The sequence below is a fragment of the Mytilus californianus genome, unplaced genomic scaffold (genome assembly GCF_021869535.1).
Source record: "Mytilus californianus isolate M0D057914Y unplaced genomic scaffold, xbMytCali1.0.p SCAF_9, whole genome shotgun sequence".
Lineage (NCBI taxonomy): Eukaryota > Metazoa > Mollusca > Bivalvia > Mytilida > Mytilidae > Mytilus > Mytilus californianus.
In genome coordinates this window covers 42,442,153-42,458,965 of record NW_026262745.1, presented here as the reverse complement: position 1 = coordinate 42,458,965, position 16,813 = coordinate 42,442,153, and the positions used below count along the sequence as shown (strand labels likewise).

The 16,813-nt window shown below is 30.6% G+C and overlaps 1 protein-coding gene across 2 annotated transcripts; it reads left to right on the top strand.

Moving 5' to 3' along the window:
• The first annotated feature begins 2,586 nt into the window (after positions 1-2,586).
• Positions 2,587-16,449, top strand: LOC127714924 (zeta-sarcoglycan-like). Of its 2 annotated transcripts, none has more exons than XM_052220946.1 (8): positions 2,587-2,695; positions 3,541-3,769; positions 5,511-5,612; positions 7,928-8,015; positions 9,818-9,937; positions 11,559-11,631; positions 13,117-13,237; positions 14,101-16,449. In XM_052220946.1, the coding sequence occupies exons 2-8, from the start codon at positions 3,563-3,565 to the stop codon at positions 14,269-14,271; spliced, it is 882 nt and encodes a 293-aa protein (XP_052076906.1). In that variant the 5' UTR covers positions 2,587-2,695; positions 3,541-3,562; the 3' UTR covers positions 14,272-16,449. The 2 variants fall into 2 exon arrangements, with proteins under 2 accessions (XP_052076906.1, XP_052076905.1); XM_052220945.1 differs by having other exon boundaries at positions 2,597-2,685.
• The last annotated feature ends 364 nt before the right edge of the window (positions 16,450-16,813 follow it).

Below are 16,813 nucleotides of genomic sequence, written 5' to 3'. Positions count from 1 at the left end.
CTTGACCAAAAGTTATAGTGCGGTTTTATCTGACTGCTTTTTAGCTCACCTGGCCAAATGAGCAAAGTGAGCTTTTCTCATCACTTGGCGTCCGTTGTCTGTCGTCGTCCGTTAACTTTTACAAAAATCTTCTACTCTGAAACTACTGGGCCAAATTTAACCAAACTTGGCCACAATCATCATTGGGGTATCCAGTTTTAAAAATGTGTCCGATGACCCTGCCTGCCAACCAATATGGCAAACATGGCTAAAAATAGAACATAGGGGCAAAATGCAAGTTTTGTCTTTTATTTTGAAAACCGTTATGAATGAAGAAAATCTGACAGAATCAAAAATGTTCAGAATGTTGAGCTCTACCAGTTGTCCGTATACGTCTGAACTGTCAGACGACTTTTTATAGGAGTTATTGCCCTTAAATGGCAAATTTTACCATTTTTATTCATGTTTGCCTATTATCTTGAATACTATAATAGATAGAGAGAAACTCTACCATGCAAAAATTATCAGCAAGACAAGTTCTACAAATAAGTTTGATGGTCGAAATCGTCAGTCGACTTCTTATTAGAGTTATTGCCCTTTGATGATGATTTTAACCATTTTTATTGCGTTTTCGCCTTATATCTTAAAAATTATAATAGATAGATAGAAACTTAGAAAAGCAAACATGATCAACAAGACTAGATCTACAATTAAGAGCACATGGAAGAAAACGTCCGACGACTCCTTATTGGAGTTATTACCCTTTAAGGACGATTTTTACCATTTTTTTTTTTTGCGTTTTGCCTTATATGATAATACTATAGATAAATAGACACTTTAAATCACAAAAATGATCAGCAAGGCAAGATCTACTAACAAGTCAAATTTTGCCGATATAGTTAGTAGACTGTCACTCTTTATAGGAGTGATTGCTCTTAAATGAGGATTATTTTACCCTTCTTTGTGTTTTGAGCAAAAACTAAAGAAGATAGAGAGAAACTAAACAGATTAAATGATCAGCAATACAAGATCAACAAAACAGAGATTTTTGTCATGAAGTTATATTATCAAATTTGTTTTTTATTCAAATTAGTTTTATATGAAGTTTTATGTCAGATTAATTGGTGCATTATCATTTTTTGTATGTCGAAACTATAAGCGGTTTACATGAAGGGACCCCAATGGAAACAAGCTTCAGAGCTTTATGGGTTATCCCTGATAAAATATCAGCAATTATTTTCCGTACACAAAAAGTACTGTACTCACCATATGCTCTATTTTATCAAGTATGTGTTAGTATACGTCTTTATGATTTGTATATTGTGTATTGTTAAACTTATATGCTTGATATTTTATTGAATAAAATATTATTATTATTACTATTACTATTACTAGTACTAGTACTATTACTATTACTATTACTATTACTATTATTATTATAATTATTATTATTATTATTATTATTATTATTATTATTATTATTATTATTATTATTATTATTATTATTATTATTATCATAAAGAATAGAAATATTTATTTTTAAGTAAATTTAATGATCTAAAAAATTAAAGAAGTAAAGAATAGAAGGACCACCATCCAGACCCTCAAAAATACTTTCATGCTAGACTTCGGATCAGGGTTCGCCCAAAATCACGTTCGCCCCCTTTCACGTTCGCACCCCACACGTTCGCACCCTGGGTCCGTTCGCACCCTTTTTATTGTTTTTTTTTTATGTTGAATAAAGTTTTAATCGTGTTCAAGTTAGTGTATTGCTATAAATAAGTTTTTTTATTGCTTCAAAATAAACTGACATACTAAAAACCGTAAATAGGTTTCCGTAAGTGTTTTAGTGTTTTATTAATTATTTTGACGAAAAGAATCATGTCAGAAGAAAAAAAAATGTCATGAAGATTAAGGCAAAGTTCATTAATCTAAGACCTGTAAAAGAAAGACGGAAGATACCAACTCCTCATTGAGTTTACCAAGCTAACTTCATGCAGTATTTACATCAAAGCTAGTTTCAACAACAATCATGATTTTCAAACAGAACAATAATATCAAATTTGGCTTTGTAAATACCAATGAACTGTAATCATACATAATTAACATTTAATATTAATAAATTAATAATCAAATGACCAAAAAAAAATCCATAATTTTATTAAGGAAAATTTAAATATTTTGATAAATATATCTAAAAACATCCTAAATATTCAACCAGTTTTTTTTGATAAAAATAGGGTGCGAATGAACCCAGGGGGCGAACGTGTAGGGTGCGAAAGTGTATTGGGAGCGAACGGACCAGATATAATTTTCTTCAAAGAAAATTACTTTTGAAATGATTCCTTATAGGTACAACTGTCGGGAGGAGGAGAAGGAGGACGAGTACGAATTGTGAGGATCAGATATATGCGTTTTCTTTCATATTTACCATTATAAATATCTGATAGATTGATATATTTACAAAAAAATATGGCGAAAGGACTCTACTGGCGAACGAACCCTGGACGAACAGACACGATAACGGTTGTTTGTCCCTCGGCATCTTCCATTTTTACAAGCGTAGTGCTCCATACACAAGGGAGGAAGATAGAAAACAAGTAACAAGAAGTTTTAAACCAATGAATGTACAGTTTACAAAACGCACCTGGGCTGCTGAAACTGAGAAGCTGAAGTTGATAAACTTTTCCAGCTCTGTAATCCTTTGTCAATTATGGTTAATTAATTTACTGTTTTTTTTTTTATTTGTGTAGACGTATACGCCTGAAATCTGAAACGCAACATTAAAGCCAAAGGGAGATAACTCAATATTTCAGTAAAATGAGTTCGGTACTTGTGACAGTGACATCCATGATTTAGATTTACTGGTTTAGGCAAAAAAAAAACAATAATGAATTAAAAAAAGCGACCAACTATACCTTCTCATTTACAGTCTCCTGATTTTTTGGGACAGGCACTTAAAGTTAAACATGTCAATGAGCTAAAGACCCTGATCTCTCTTACTGTGGATAATGGTGTAACACTAACAGCACAACATAAGAACAAACTGTAATACATTGTAACTAGTTCGAAATGGTTTTTCTCATCTAATTAGCATGAAGCACCCCAAAAAGCCTAACCTAAGTACAGTAACACAAAATATTCGTCTTTTCCCAGACTAAAATATATCAATCAGTACACATCCAATGGATTAAGAGTAAAGACATGTATCCTAAACCATTTGCGAAAAGCATAACCTTGTGGAATGCCAAAATATAAGTATCGACAGGATTAAGGACATTCATCAATGTTCATATAGTGTTTCTAACTATAGCAATACACATTAATTATGTTTTATAAAAAAACTAAATTAATGTTGGTACCTGAATAAATACAATATTAAAAAAATCTTAATCCTACAGTGTTACAATACCACCTGTCAGGAGATTATCATCTGAATTAGATCGAATTTGTTGTATGCTGTTGTGACTGCAAACTTTGTTTACTTTTGTTACACATTGATGATTCCAGCAGATTAGTTTTATTATCCTGTTTTTATTATTCAAAATTTTCTTTTCAAAGGTAACCTCAAAATGAAGTAAAGATGGGTAGAGGTAGTAGTAGGACAACAAATGACAACAGTAACCATGGCGACAGGGAGGAAGACCTGTTAGATGATAGACCACAACCTGTAGGAATCTACGGATGGAGAAAGAGATGCCTCTATGGATTTATATTACTGCTGATTATCTTGACTGTATTAAATCTTGCATTGCTAGTTTGGATGCTGAGAGTACTCAATTTCAATTGGGTATGGTACATGTATATTGCTGTAGTTATAGTTGACATCACAAATGATCTTAGTAATTCAGCCTGTGTATATTGGATACTTGTATAATCCAAATCAAATCATTAGTCTGAAGCAAGGCTTCCAAAACGGTCATATATTCCAGACATTTGTATAATGTCCGGTAAAAGTCCGGCTGGGCAAAGCACGAAACGGTCATCTACTTTTTATTTTTCAAGGCTTTCTTAAGAGACGGTCATTTTAATATAATTCATGATCTTTTTGACCCAACCTTTTGCCTTTAACAGCCACACATTTCCGGTCATAAAAGTACTATCAAAACAACCCCTACTTTAATACCTTCTAATTTTAATCAAGGCTAATTAGTTGTCGAACAGCTGAAATTTACCTATTCAGGTGACAGGTAAACTATTTTGAACCGGACATTGATCGGTCTATTCAAAGTTATTTTCTTACATTTCACCGGTTTGCATCTAATTAATTTAGTCAAAAAGATTTAAATTATCAGAAATACATTTACAAATAAGATTTGATGAAAAAATTAAAGAGGTGAAAATGAAAATTCGTCATAACCACGTTGTTTGAACCAGAGACATGTCTCTGTTTGAACTAGTACACGTGTGCGCATGTGCATAGGTGTGAAATTTAATTATGCATCCTAATTTCTTAAAATATTGCTTAAATTGTCATTGATACCTTTATCTCACGTTTATTTCGAATATTTTCTTGAAGAAATAACGTAGAATGAGCTACTTACACTCATTCATGCTTTGCAAACGTACACAGAATTTACGTATCCGTCTCTGGTCCATGTTTTACCATTGTCAAGATAACATCCGGTTTCAGATTTAAAACGAAAGTAAAGTTTTTGACAACGTTATTTTGCACAAATAAAGAGTCTAAGGCAGATATAAGTACGCTGATGTTGCACACTTCCGATGATGCACTGCCAAATTAACACTTTACGTCAGAACTTCGAATTTGAATCAAAGTTTAATATCGTTTTTTTTAAATATCAATCATTGGGATGGCCAACTCAGCAACTGTTTACTATAATTGCCTTTTGTTTATTTAGTCTTAAAGGATTAAAATCGGGATAATATGTAAAATGTCCGGCTGGCTAAAAATAATTTTGGAAGCCCTGGTCTGAAGTCCGATTAATACAAGTCTCATTGTACAAGTCATGCAAGTATTGTATATGAAAAAAGGAGATGCTGGGTATACGTCAATGAGACAGCCACCATCAATACACAAACATTAAAATGACATCAAGATAAACATACAGTCTTCAACAATAGACAAATGTCTATACAGTATGTCACACTCTAAATCATAGTGAGTCTAGAAAATTTGTTAATAGATTTAACAGACTGAAAGATCTGCCTCAAAACCTAAAATGGCAAAATCAAAAATATGATGTAATGAAAGAATACCAATCACATGGTTAGTTACTTGGAACAGGCAAATGAACATGTTGCAAAGTTTATCATTTAAAGAATGTATATGACTACAAACATGACATAAGTATGCATATTAATATTTTACATGTTTAACTAGATAAAACAAAAAATATTCTTCTCTACTTTTGACTTAAGGTGAAATGTCTTTTTTCCCTTAATTTTTCCGATTATATATAATATGAACTACTCTCTTTGATAATATTTCAGATTTTGAAATAAATGAATCAATCTGAAAATAAACTTACAGAAAAAAATGATGATTTCTAGATTAATGTGCATTTCAGGATGGGGTAGAGAATGTCAAGTATACTGAGGATGGTATGAGAATAGAAGGACAGGTAGAATTCCTAGATTCTTTATATACAGAAAAGATTCAGTCACTTCAGGTAATCAATTGTCATAAAGGTTCTGGCCAACAAGTATTCAGTGAAAAGCTCATCAGAGTTTATGTTCAAACATTTGTCAATATGTCGAATAAATTTGTACTTACTTTCTAAATTGCAGAGAGAAATACATAGCAGGCATTAACCCTTAGACTGCTACGCGCGACTATTGTCGTTCCGATAAAGCAGTCCGCTACTGCTACGCGCGACTATTGTCTTTTCCGTATCTCATTTGTTTACACAGTTACCATGGAATGTTGGAGTCAATATTCATGAGATTGCGGCAGTTTAGACTTGTATGGATTCTGATTGGTTAAAATTTGGCGTACTTTACAGTTTCTCTTGACTTCAAATCAGGTATAAGCGATGAAACCGAAAGAGAAAAATTTAGATGAAAAAAGTAACAAAATGGCGGAAATTGTTTGGAGTGATGGCCAACACGTTCAGAAGTATTTCAATGATAACGATGTAACAGCGGCGGCTAACTTAGATGATTTGGATGAGAACAGAAGATATAATAGATGGAAATAGAAATATTCTAGCAAAACTGCGAACAGAAGACTTTTAAAGCGGGAACCACGGGGATTCCCCAGACGATGTTCAAAATGGATGACATGAAACAGGATTTGCGATGTTTATCATTGTGCCTTTTAACTGTGAATCAATATTGATCACTGACATCGATAGATTCAAACATTGTTTGTCAAGATTATTTATTGACGAAAGTTATATCAATGAACTTGTTGTTAAAACATATTTGTACATGGAAGTAAAAGTCGGAAGGAAAATACGGGAAAATAGTTGCATAAAAAAAACGTTGGTCCGAGAAGGACCTTTTTTCTTTTGATAATCGCAATGGAACTAGTTCTTAAAAGAGATTTTTAACAATATTGGTTCAATTCTGAAGTCATGGATACTTTTGAAAAGTTTTTACATTGATGGATTTGTGTTAATAAAACATGAAAAAAATTAGTTTACCTTTGTTTACCTCTATTTGCACCTGTACAGGTAATAAATAACCAGAGACTCACACAAAAATAAAATTAAAAAAAAATACAGAATATAACAATACTTTTTTATATAACTTTTATTGATGAATATTCAATATTTACAAAGATATTGCAATTATAAGTAAACATGTTTATTTCATCAGTGATTAAAATTTTATTCAGCAATACACAAAAGTACAATAGAAATGAATGCAGCAGTCTAAGGGTTAAAATGATTTTATTGTTTGTTTGACCTCTATTATTCTTCTCTCCTGATTTTGTAAGGACACAATTACCACCTCCTGCTGTAGAATTTTAATACTGTACATAACAATAAAAGAGATCAGTACATTATTTATAAATTTTAACCAAAGGACTAAAATTTTTTAAAAAGTAAAAAATTGAATTCAATTATTATCTCACCAATTAACCCTTATAAACCAAATCTGCTGAATAACTACAGGCAAAAGAAAATGTCCAGACACTAGTAGAGTAACACAATACACCCTGGAACCACCTCTGTAGTTTTGTTGTAGTGTGCTCACTTCAAGTGCAGGAGGTCTTTGGTACCATCCCTGGCCTGGTCAAAACCAAAGTTTTGAACATGTGTATTTGCTGCTCTCTGCTAAGCTTGCATCATTTAAGAGTTAGAGCAAAGACTTTTTGGCTCTGGAGTTAAAATATTGTGTCCGGTACCGTAGGATAGCATGTCTTCCTGCAGACAAACTTAGTGAAATAGTAGGTTAAAATCAAGCCCAATGTGTCAGTCTTGTACAATGCAGGGTTCATATTCATATAACATTAAAAAGTTATTGTCCTGATATGCATGTGCTATATGCCACTGGACATAAAACACCAATTCATCATCTATATACTCTGGCCACATTGATCATTTTGATAATATTGAAAACAATTTTAAAGAAACTATTTTATTATTTATGTAGTCTTATGATATCAGCTCCTCTACCTATCAATGCTGAAAATATTGGTTTAGCTAGAGAAATTTACTTTAAAAGAAAAGTCATTTTCTAACATTTGGATCTTATCCATTTTTATTTTTGCATGATGATGAAATATATTTGATTTGTACTAGTACGACCGTGCAAGGGCTGTATAGCCAGTCAAGGTCGTTAAAAACTTCCATTTGTTGATTTGTACTAGAGATGGAAAAAATGAATCTGTGCTGAAAAAGTTGGTGGTAAATTTCAACAGTTGAAATGGTTGATATATAGATGTAAGAACATTTTAATCAGCCAAGTGTTACAACAAATTCTGACAACCGCCAAAAGGTTAATTTTAATACATTCGTTCTATTTGTTTTTTCCTCAGAGTAAACCATTGAAGATTGATTCTAGTCGAGGGGTACATATAAGAGCCAGAAATGAAGATAACAATATCACAAATAACTTTGTTATAGGTGAGATACATGTTTAATATTTGAGAAGTTGTTTATTAACACATTATTAAACAAGAATTCTAAAAATTACGAAATAATCTTGAAATACAAAGAAGACATGTATGCAGGAGATAAATTGTTGTCAGATAAATCATCAATTATCTTTCTGTTATCTTGTGTTTAATAGTAAAAAAAAAGGTGTATCTTTGATATCAATTTTCTCAGTTACAGATTTTTTCCTCAATAAAGCAAGGTTTTTTTCCCAATTTGACTGACACTTCTCCTGTTTGAATTACCATTAATTTTCCATGCATTTTAAAGATAAACAAATGTCTTGTCTCTTGATAACATCATCATAGGGATTTACAATTCAGCAATAATTAATTGCATATTTACCTTCAAAAGCTTCAAAAGATCTATGAAGTGTTATCAAATGTCTGTATATCAGATACTTGTTTAAGTTAATAAACTTTTGAATTTCTGATGAAAACTGACCACAAATTCGTATTTTACAATGGGTGTGTACTCAAAGCGTTTGAAGAACGTTATATTAGAATTGGAGTTATATCCTTTTTAAGGTCAGTTAGTAACTGGCTTTGACTTCTTTTTGTGATTACTTTATCCAGTTATGTGAAAAGACAAACAATCATTTAAAGTAATTTTTTTTAAAGTAACTGTTTTCAGTTTCCGCCCTGAGTAGTCAATTTAATCATGAACAAAATCTGACACTTGAAATTTTAACAATGTTTAACTTTGACATTACTGCAACCCTGTCCAGATTATAAAGACATGTCCTTAATAATAAAGGAACATGATAGTTTTATTTGGTCAGAACTAATTAGTTGGTATTTATTTAAACTAAAACAACACTCAAAAATATATTTCTGTCATAGAAAATTGGTTAAGATATTACTGTAAATTCAGAAATCATTGCGAGGTTTTTATTAATGCGAATAATGCGACTGGGTGAGTATTGCAATAATAAGAACTCGCATTTTGATAACTGAAACATAGACCTGTATGCAGATGTTTTCGAAATCGCAATAATCAAACTCGCATTTTTGTCCATATTTGAAAAATCACAATAATAAATGCACACAATGATTTCTGAATTTACAGTAATTAGATATGGTAAATTTCAATAATAGGTAATTTAATCAAATGATTTCTGTCTTATATATCAGTTTAAACATATTTTATTTACTCAAAAGTAAAATGGATTGGACACAAGTAAACCATACTTAAGTCCGCTACGAAAAACATTAAATAACAATACAATATTAATATGAGCATGCAATAATTCACAATATACAATACTTTGCGAGTCTATCCATTGAAAAAGAAATGAAACAATAATAACGGAAAAAATTGGTAAGTAGTAAGGGATACTCTACAAAAAGGAACAATGATATCATTGCCATTTCTCAAGGGATATACAGTTGTGCTCTGTACACTGGGTGGAACAAGATTGCATAGATAATCCGGAGCTTGTTTATATTGAATGTTATAAAACATTTGTAATTTTCGTCTTTTCCTCCTGTCACCTAAAGTTTCCCTCCCAACTTCCTCATACAGACTTTCAGTTTTTGTAAATATAGGCAAACCAGTAACCATTCGAGCAGCTTCTAGCTGTAGACTTTCAAGTTTATTAGCATATCCTATCCCACAATTATCCCAAACCTCAGTTGCATATTCAAAAATTGGTCTTATAAATACTAAATAGAGTTTTTCTAAATTTTTCCTACAAAGTTGGTACTTGAGTTTTCTCAGTATATTTAAATGTTTAGATATCAAATACTAAACCATGTCATAACTATTTTTAGCAAACAAGACAGTATCATCACAATGTGAGTTATTTGAGATCAAGAACAGTAAGGGTCAGACAAAACTTAGTGTGTCCAATAGTGGGGTTCACTTTGGTAACATGGATGTCACATTTACAGGTATGGACACATTGAAAACATTCAAATATTATCTTTAAAGCTTTTATATAAGATTAACAATTATTGAGGAAAAAAATTCATCTGAAATTGGCAAAGTTCATATTTACTGTGTTGATATTATAAATTTTGTTGCAGAAGTGGTGTTAAACAAGAAATGATTTTAGAGTCCAAGGTCATTCTCATGCTAAAAATTTTTAATGACAACTTGAAATTTAATTTTGTTTGCACACACATTATGCAAGTGTAAAATTTAAAGCTGTGTTATAAAATGTATAGTAGCCATTCACAACAGGGATGCACTAACATTGATAATTTCTTTTTCTAGTAAATTGCTGGATTTTTTTTTCACAAATTGACACAATAGAAGAAATCAAGTAATTATTTACAAATTCCTAACCGTTGATGATTATACCATATTTATTTGATTTTATTGTCGAGCCTTCGACTTTTGGCGAAAAAGCGAGACATAGCGATCCTACATTCCGTCGTCGTTGGCGGCGTCCACAAATATTCACTCTGTGGTTAAAGTTTTTGAAATTTTAATAACTTTCTTAAACTATCCTGGATTTCTACCAAACTTGGACAGAAGCTTGTTTATGATCATAAGATAGTATCCAGCAGTTAATTTTGTAAAAAAAAATTCCTGTTTTTCCGTATTTTATTTATAAATGGACTTAGTTTTTCTGCCAGGAAACATTACATTCACTCTGTGGTTAAAGTTTTTAAAATTTTAATAACTTTCTCAAACTATCCTGGATTTGTACCAAACTTGGCCAGATGCTTGTTTATGATCATAAGATGGTATCCAGAAGTAAATTTAAAAAAAAAAAAATTCCTGTTTTTCCGTATTTTACTTATAAATGGACTTAGTTTTTCTGCCAGGAAACATTACATTCACTTTGTGGTTAAAGTTTTTAAAATTTTAATAACTTTCTAAAACTATCCTGGATTTGTACCAAACGTGGACAGAAGCTTGTTTATGATCAAAAGCTAGTATCTAGAAGGAAATTTTTATTAAAATTTTGTATTTGTTTATCCATATTTTACTTATAAATGGACTTAGTTTTTCTTCCAGTTAACATTACATACAAACTGTTTGAAAATTGAGTTGTTATAAGAACCCTACAAAACAGACCAAAATTCATCTTTTATTTCATATTTGAATTTTCCAAAATCAATCCAAGTCTTTACTTATACATGTATATTTGCACTTGCATAAGGTCGATTTCTATCCAATGCAGCTCATATATTAAAAAAACTTTAATGTTTGAATGAGGAAATTAAGATGTATGGAGCAGATTCAAGTTCATATTTTTGGAGTTGATGTATCAGAGCAGAAATTTGAAATATATGAATGCACAATTATCCTCCTTTGATTTCCTCTACCTGCAGTATTCAACGTATTTCTTCCTAATACTATTTTACACCTTTCCATTTTATTTCTGCATGTCTTATGTATGAAAACTATAACTTTTTTGAAAAATGTTATTGAAATGTCAATTTTTTGTATCTAGTTAATCATTTTTTTTTTTTTTTTTACTTTATTAAAGGAGATATTACATGAAAACAGATAGTCTTGCATTCACACTTTTAATGATTTTCCTTCTGTTTGTTTTTTTAGGTTCATCTAAAGTAAACTTTACAGGATCTATAGCCACACCTAATGTAAGAGGACCTGTGTCTGAACCATTGAGGTAACTTATATATATATAAAAGTTGGAAAACATTCATTTCACTCTTTTCTATATTACTTACCCAGTATAGAGATTTATCTTACCTCCTATACATTTCTAGGAATATGATTGGTTAAAAGCATCCACGTGGAGACCGTGTATATTCCATATTAGGTTAGTAGGGAGGCGGGGCTTATTTCAATACATGGTTAGTAGTGGAGTTATGACTTTGGCACTATTTGCTTATTTGAATGTATTGAAAGTGATGTTTAATATTATTATATCAAGGTTGTTGATATTAAATTGTTATTGTTGACATTAATTTTTTTTGTGCAGACCAATGGAAGTAGGTTCTTAAAATTGAACACTTGAACACTTTAATATAAACATAAAAAGATGTGGTATGATTGCAAATGACACAACTCTAGTCTAAATTGAACAAATAAAGATAGTCGGTAAGATAAATTCGTTACATAGTGTGCTAGTGACCTAATACGATATATACGGGGTCATTAAATTCCATATGGGGTGAGAGCTAATATGATATATACGGGGTCAGTAAATTCCATATGGGGTGAGAGCTCTCACCCCATATGGAATTTAATGACCCCGTATATATCGTATTAGGTCACTAACACACTATGTAACTAATATTACAGGAAAAGAAAGGTAAATAAAAATTGGATTATGAAATAGTTATATGACAAAATTCTGATGATAACAGGAAGTAAAGTAGTTTCACCAGGCAATTTATCAGACTAAGTTAGTTTATGTTGAGGTTCCAGACCTTACATTTCAGAATTACCCCATTTTTGATAATCTGGAAAACAGGTAAGGACACCTGCCAAGTAAATGGCAATATTTCCCCTAGAAATTTACAATAAAGGCAATTAAAAAAAGAAAAAAATGACAGTTCATTAAAACATTAAAATGGACATGCTTTTATATGTAACAAGAAGGTGTCTCTTAAATACTTAGGATACACATTCAGAATTGGTTTATATAGGGGAATATGTAACCGATTGAGGTAAAAGGTATTGCAGGAGGTTTAAATTCTAGAAATTAACAAAGATATCATTTTTGTCATTGACTAGTATCTCTGTTGGATATTTTGTTTTTTAAGTGGCAAGTAATGTTTGAAAAACTAATATTAGAATTTGAAAACTTGCATTCAAATTTATTTATTCCTCAGACTTATCTAAATATTTATAACTTTTCCTGTCAGTAAGAGATGGAAAACATACCACTGATAAAAGATTGCTTGATGTTACATGTAGCATGATGTAATTGTATGTTATATTTGTTTATATTTATATTTGTAGAATAGAGAACAATGAGGGCTGTTCTAGAATTGAATGCATGATGGGGCATGGGAGACACATTTTTTAGACCCTGACTGAACATTCTAAATATAAAAATTTAGAAACATATATTTTTGTGCTTGCTTATTTCTACAAAGTTGAGGTTAAGAGAATGATTTGATAACTGACTTATGTCTGTTTATAGAGTAGAAGCCTTAAGTACTCAGCTGAGAGTAGTGGGTGACCAAGGAGTATATGTGACAGCTCCAGCTGGTAAAATACTCATTAAGAGTGCTAACCAACTCAGCTTGATTGCCAGTAAAAATGTAAGTAATATGGACATATATGCAAGAATTTATGTTAGGTTGCATTATTTTATACAGCTCTCGTAAATCGTGTAAATAAATGGCTTGAGAGAACTTTTTGCTATAAAGTATTGTTCTAATACTATTACAGTATATCCCTGCATCTTTTAGTCCATGTGATTAATATCAACTCATTTAATTATAATAAAAAAACAAGAAATCAATGGTTCGTTGATGAATTTCTTTCTTCAGTATAGGTATTGGGTTCATAAATTTGACCATTGCACATACAGAGGCATATTCTATAAGTCAAATTATGGTGCCCTGATCAGAGCAGTATAATGATTCAGACGTAGATAAATAAATAAGCAAAACATGATGTTTATAATCGACTGTTGGCTGTTGCCAGATTGCATGGTAAAAACAAAAGATAATTTGATTGCTGAGCAGCGAGTGAAGGTAGACAATTCCTACGTACTCTATGATAACATTTTCTCTGAGTTCATGACTGATTTATAAATACAGTGCTTTAAGTATTTAGTTTTTATTTTTTATTGTGAATGGCAGTAGATGTTTTTCTCAAAATAACAGGACTCATTATTTCTTTCCATTTAATGTCAACAACAGCCAAAGAAAGTTTAAGATGAAAAAATCATTAAATGCAAAGGTTCTAATAATGCTAGCTTCCTCCACCAATAAAAACTGGCCACCACGAAATAGCCCAAATGTGGCGCTTAAAAGTGGCGTTAAAACACCAACAATCAATCAATCAACAATCAATCTAATTATGCTAAGGAAAAAAATCTTTACAATAAAGGTCAGTACTATACTCTTCATCAGAGCTCTACCATTATTTTACATTACTTATGTTTTTGTATTTGTAGATGTACTTGCAGGCAAAAGACTATTATATCAAGAAGCCAAGAGTAAGCAGTCCACAGAGTGGGAGTCCATACACTGGTACTGTTTATGAGTTATGTATTTGTGAGACTGGTAGATTGTTTTTATCCCAACCTAACTCTGATTGTAAAGCAACTGATACCATCTGTCAGTAATAGATGAAATATTTCACACTGAAATTGTTTTGTCGCACAGAAAGACATTTTATTATTGATATTTGGTAAATAATTGTATGAGTTCAGTCTTCTTGAATGTGAATATGAAGAAAAATGACAATCATTTTACTATCAAATTTGTTTTAGGAGACTAAGAAAGGAGGGCATTTTTTTGTTATCTCCTTATACTACATGGTCTATGAAATTTGAATGACGATTACAGATAAGGAGGTATATTCTATTTTTAGGACATTCAACATTAACAATGAATGGATTTTGGGGTTCATGAATGTTAAGAAACCACATTCTCTGATTTGCTATTAGAATTTGATAGATTGTGCATGTTAGAAGAAGTGTCTACAAACCTGAAGAATAACCCTGTCAGATTTACACCAATCAATTTACATTTTAATATATTTTATTTTAATTAGAAAGAACTAAGTTCCTTTGAATAATTCAGAAATCCATAATGAGACAACACAAATATGACTGTCCAACAGACCCATGTATCAAATGAAAGTATTTTTAATTTTATATATTTATTCGTAAAGTGATATGAATATTTATAGGTTTTAATTATTAGTTACCTCACTATCTAGTTAATGTACAATACTTGGCAACACACACACTTGATATTGCTGTAAAATTTAAACGGCAAGTGGAAGTTGAAAGTATAAAAAGTAGTTCAATTTTTATCACAAACTTTGTATTTTATATGTAATGATATTTAAGAAATATCTGACTTATGTCACAATCATAACTAATATTAACTTTTCCCACGTGTATATATATATATATATATATATATATAATCAAAAGGTTTTATCTACATAATTTTTTTATTTTTATCTATTAATTTCTGCATTTTCAAAAAAAAATAGTGAATGTTTTCTTGAAATGAGTAAAGTATAAGTCAGTGACATATTTTTTTAAAAATTTTATATTTATTTATGTATTCATAAATTATGATTATTCTTATTCCGTCCAAGGAAGATAGGTTGTATTTTTAGTGATGTTAAATCATATATTATGTAGTTTTTGTTTTTAAAGACTATGAGTTAATTGTGAATTTTTTATTTTTAACAGTTGAATATATATATAAAATTCTACATATCTATGGAAGAAAATATTTACAGATTAAACATACTTTTTTGCTGAATTTATTATAAATCTATTAGAGTTATATTTCATTGCTTTCAAAGTTACATACTGTAAATTCAGAAATTATTGCGAGTTTTTAGTATGGCAATAATAAGAACTCGCATTCAGATAACTGATACATACATCAGTAAGCAGATTTTCCGGAAATCCCAATAATTAGTCTAGCATTATTGTCCATTCTTCAAAAATTGCAATAATAAATGCACGCAATAACTTTGGAATTTACAGTACATATATATAAGATAGAATTAAATTACCTATATCTGGCATTATATTTTTTGAAGATCATAGAACATTTATTTTTGTACAGATATACAGTACTTTAGCTATAATTTATTATTTTGCTAGGAACTCATTTATGTAAACTTGTATAATTTTATACAAATACATCACTGTTATTAGTTGTTCCATATCGGTCATGCAGGAAATGATTAGGAAACAAAATTTATTTAGGTATAATAAATTATATATTTTAGAATGCACGGTGCTGATTTGTCTAATTAAATAATGTATATTATTAAATATGAAAATGTATCAAAAATTGTTTAATGTATGCTACATATCAAAGATAATTATTTGCCTTTCATATATAAGCATTATCGAAAAAAATATCTGGATTGCTGTGTTTCAAATTTGCCTTGAAAAATGAAAGGTACAGGAGAATTGTGATGAGGCTACATTTTTGGCCCCTTGTATTCGAAAGTCAAAAAATTTATAAATCCTTCAGCTATTCATATGACATTGGTCTTTTAAACACCAGTTTTTGTACTTTTAAAATCTGACTAACATATTGGCATCAGGGCTTCAAACTTCTTACAGTTACTGCCAAAATAGTCTCATTGTGAGATCTTGTCATTAATGTTTAGATATGAGCAAGAGCTTTAACCAAAAAGATAATTTGCAACAAAATAAGTTTTACAAAGATGTTACTGTGTGTTAAATATCTTTTTGGTTAGAGCTGTTGCTCATTTGTTTTGTTTTTTACCAAATTTATTTATTTGACCTATATTATATAATAAAATGGCAATTTTAGGTCAAATAAATAAATTTCTATATGTTAATGATATTGTAGTGATATCACAAGTGACCTTTCTGCACTAAAGTTGCATGATGAAAGCAACTAGTTCATTAATCAATAAAATTAACACATTTTTGAAGACTTGAATAAGTTAACTACTTAAAGCAATTTCGGGGCCAAATAATGGCCCTTATCATAACCTTCTCCTTTTCAAATGAAAGGTCCTACAGAAGAGGGTCATACATCCTGTATAGAGAATGGCAGGTCCTTGACTTCCATTATTTAAAAGTCAATGGTCCCCTCAATCAAAGAAAAAGCAGGTTTTGCACCTCAGACCCATATCAATTTGAACCCCCTATACTA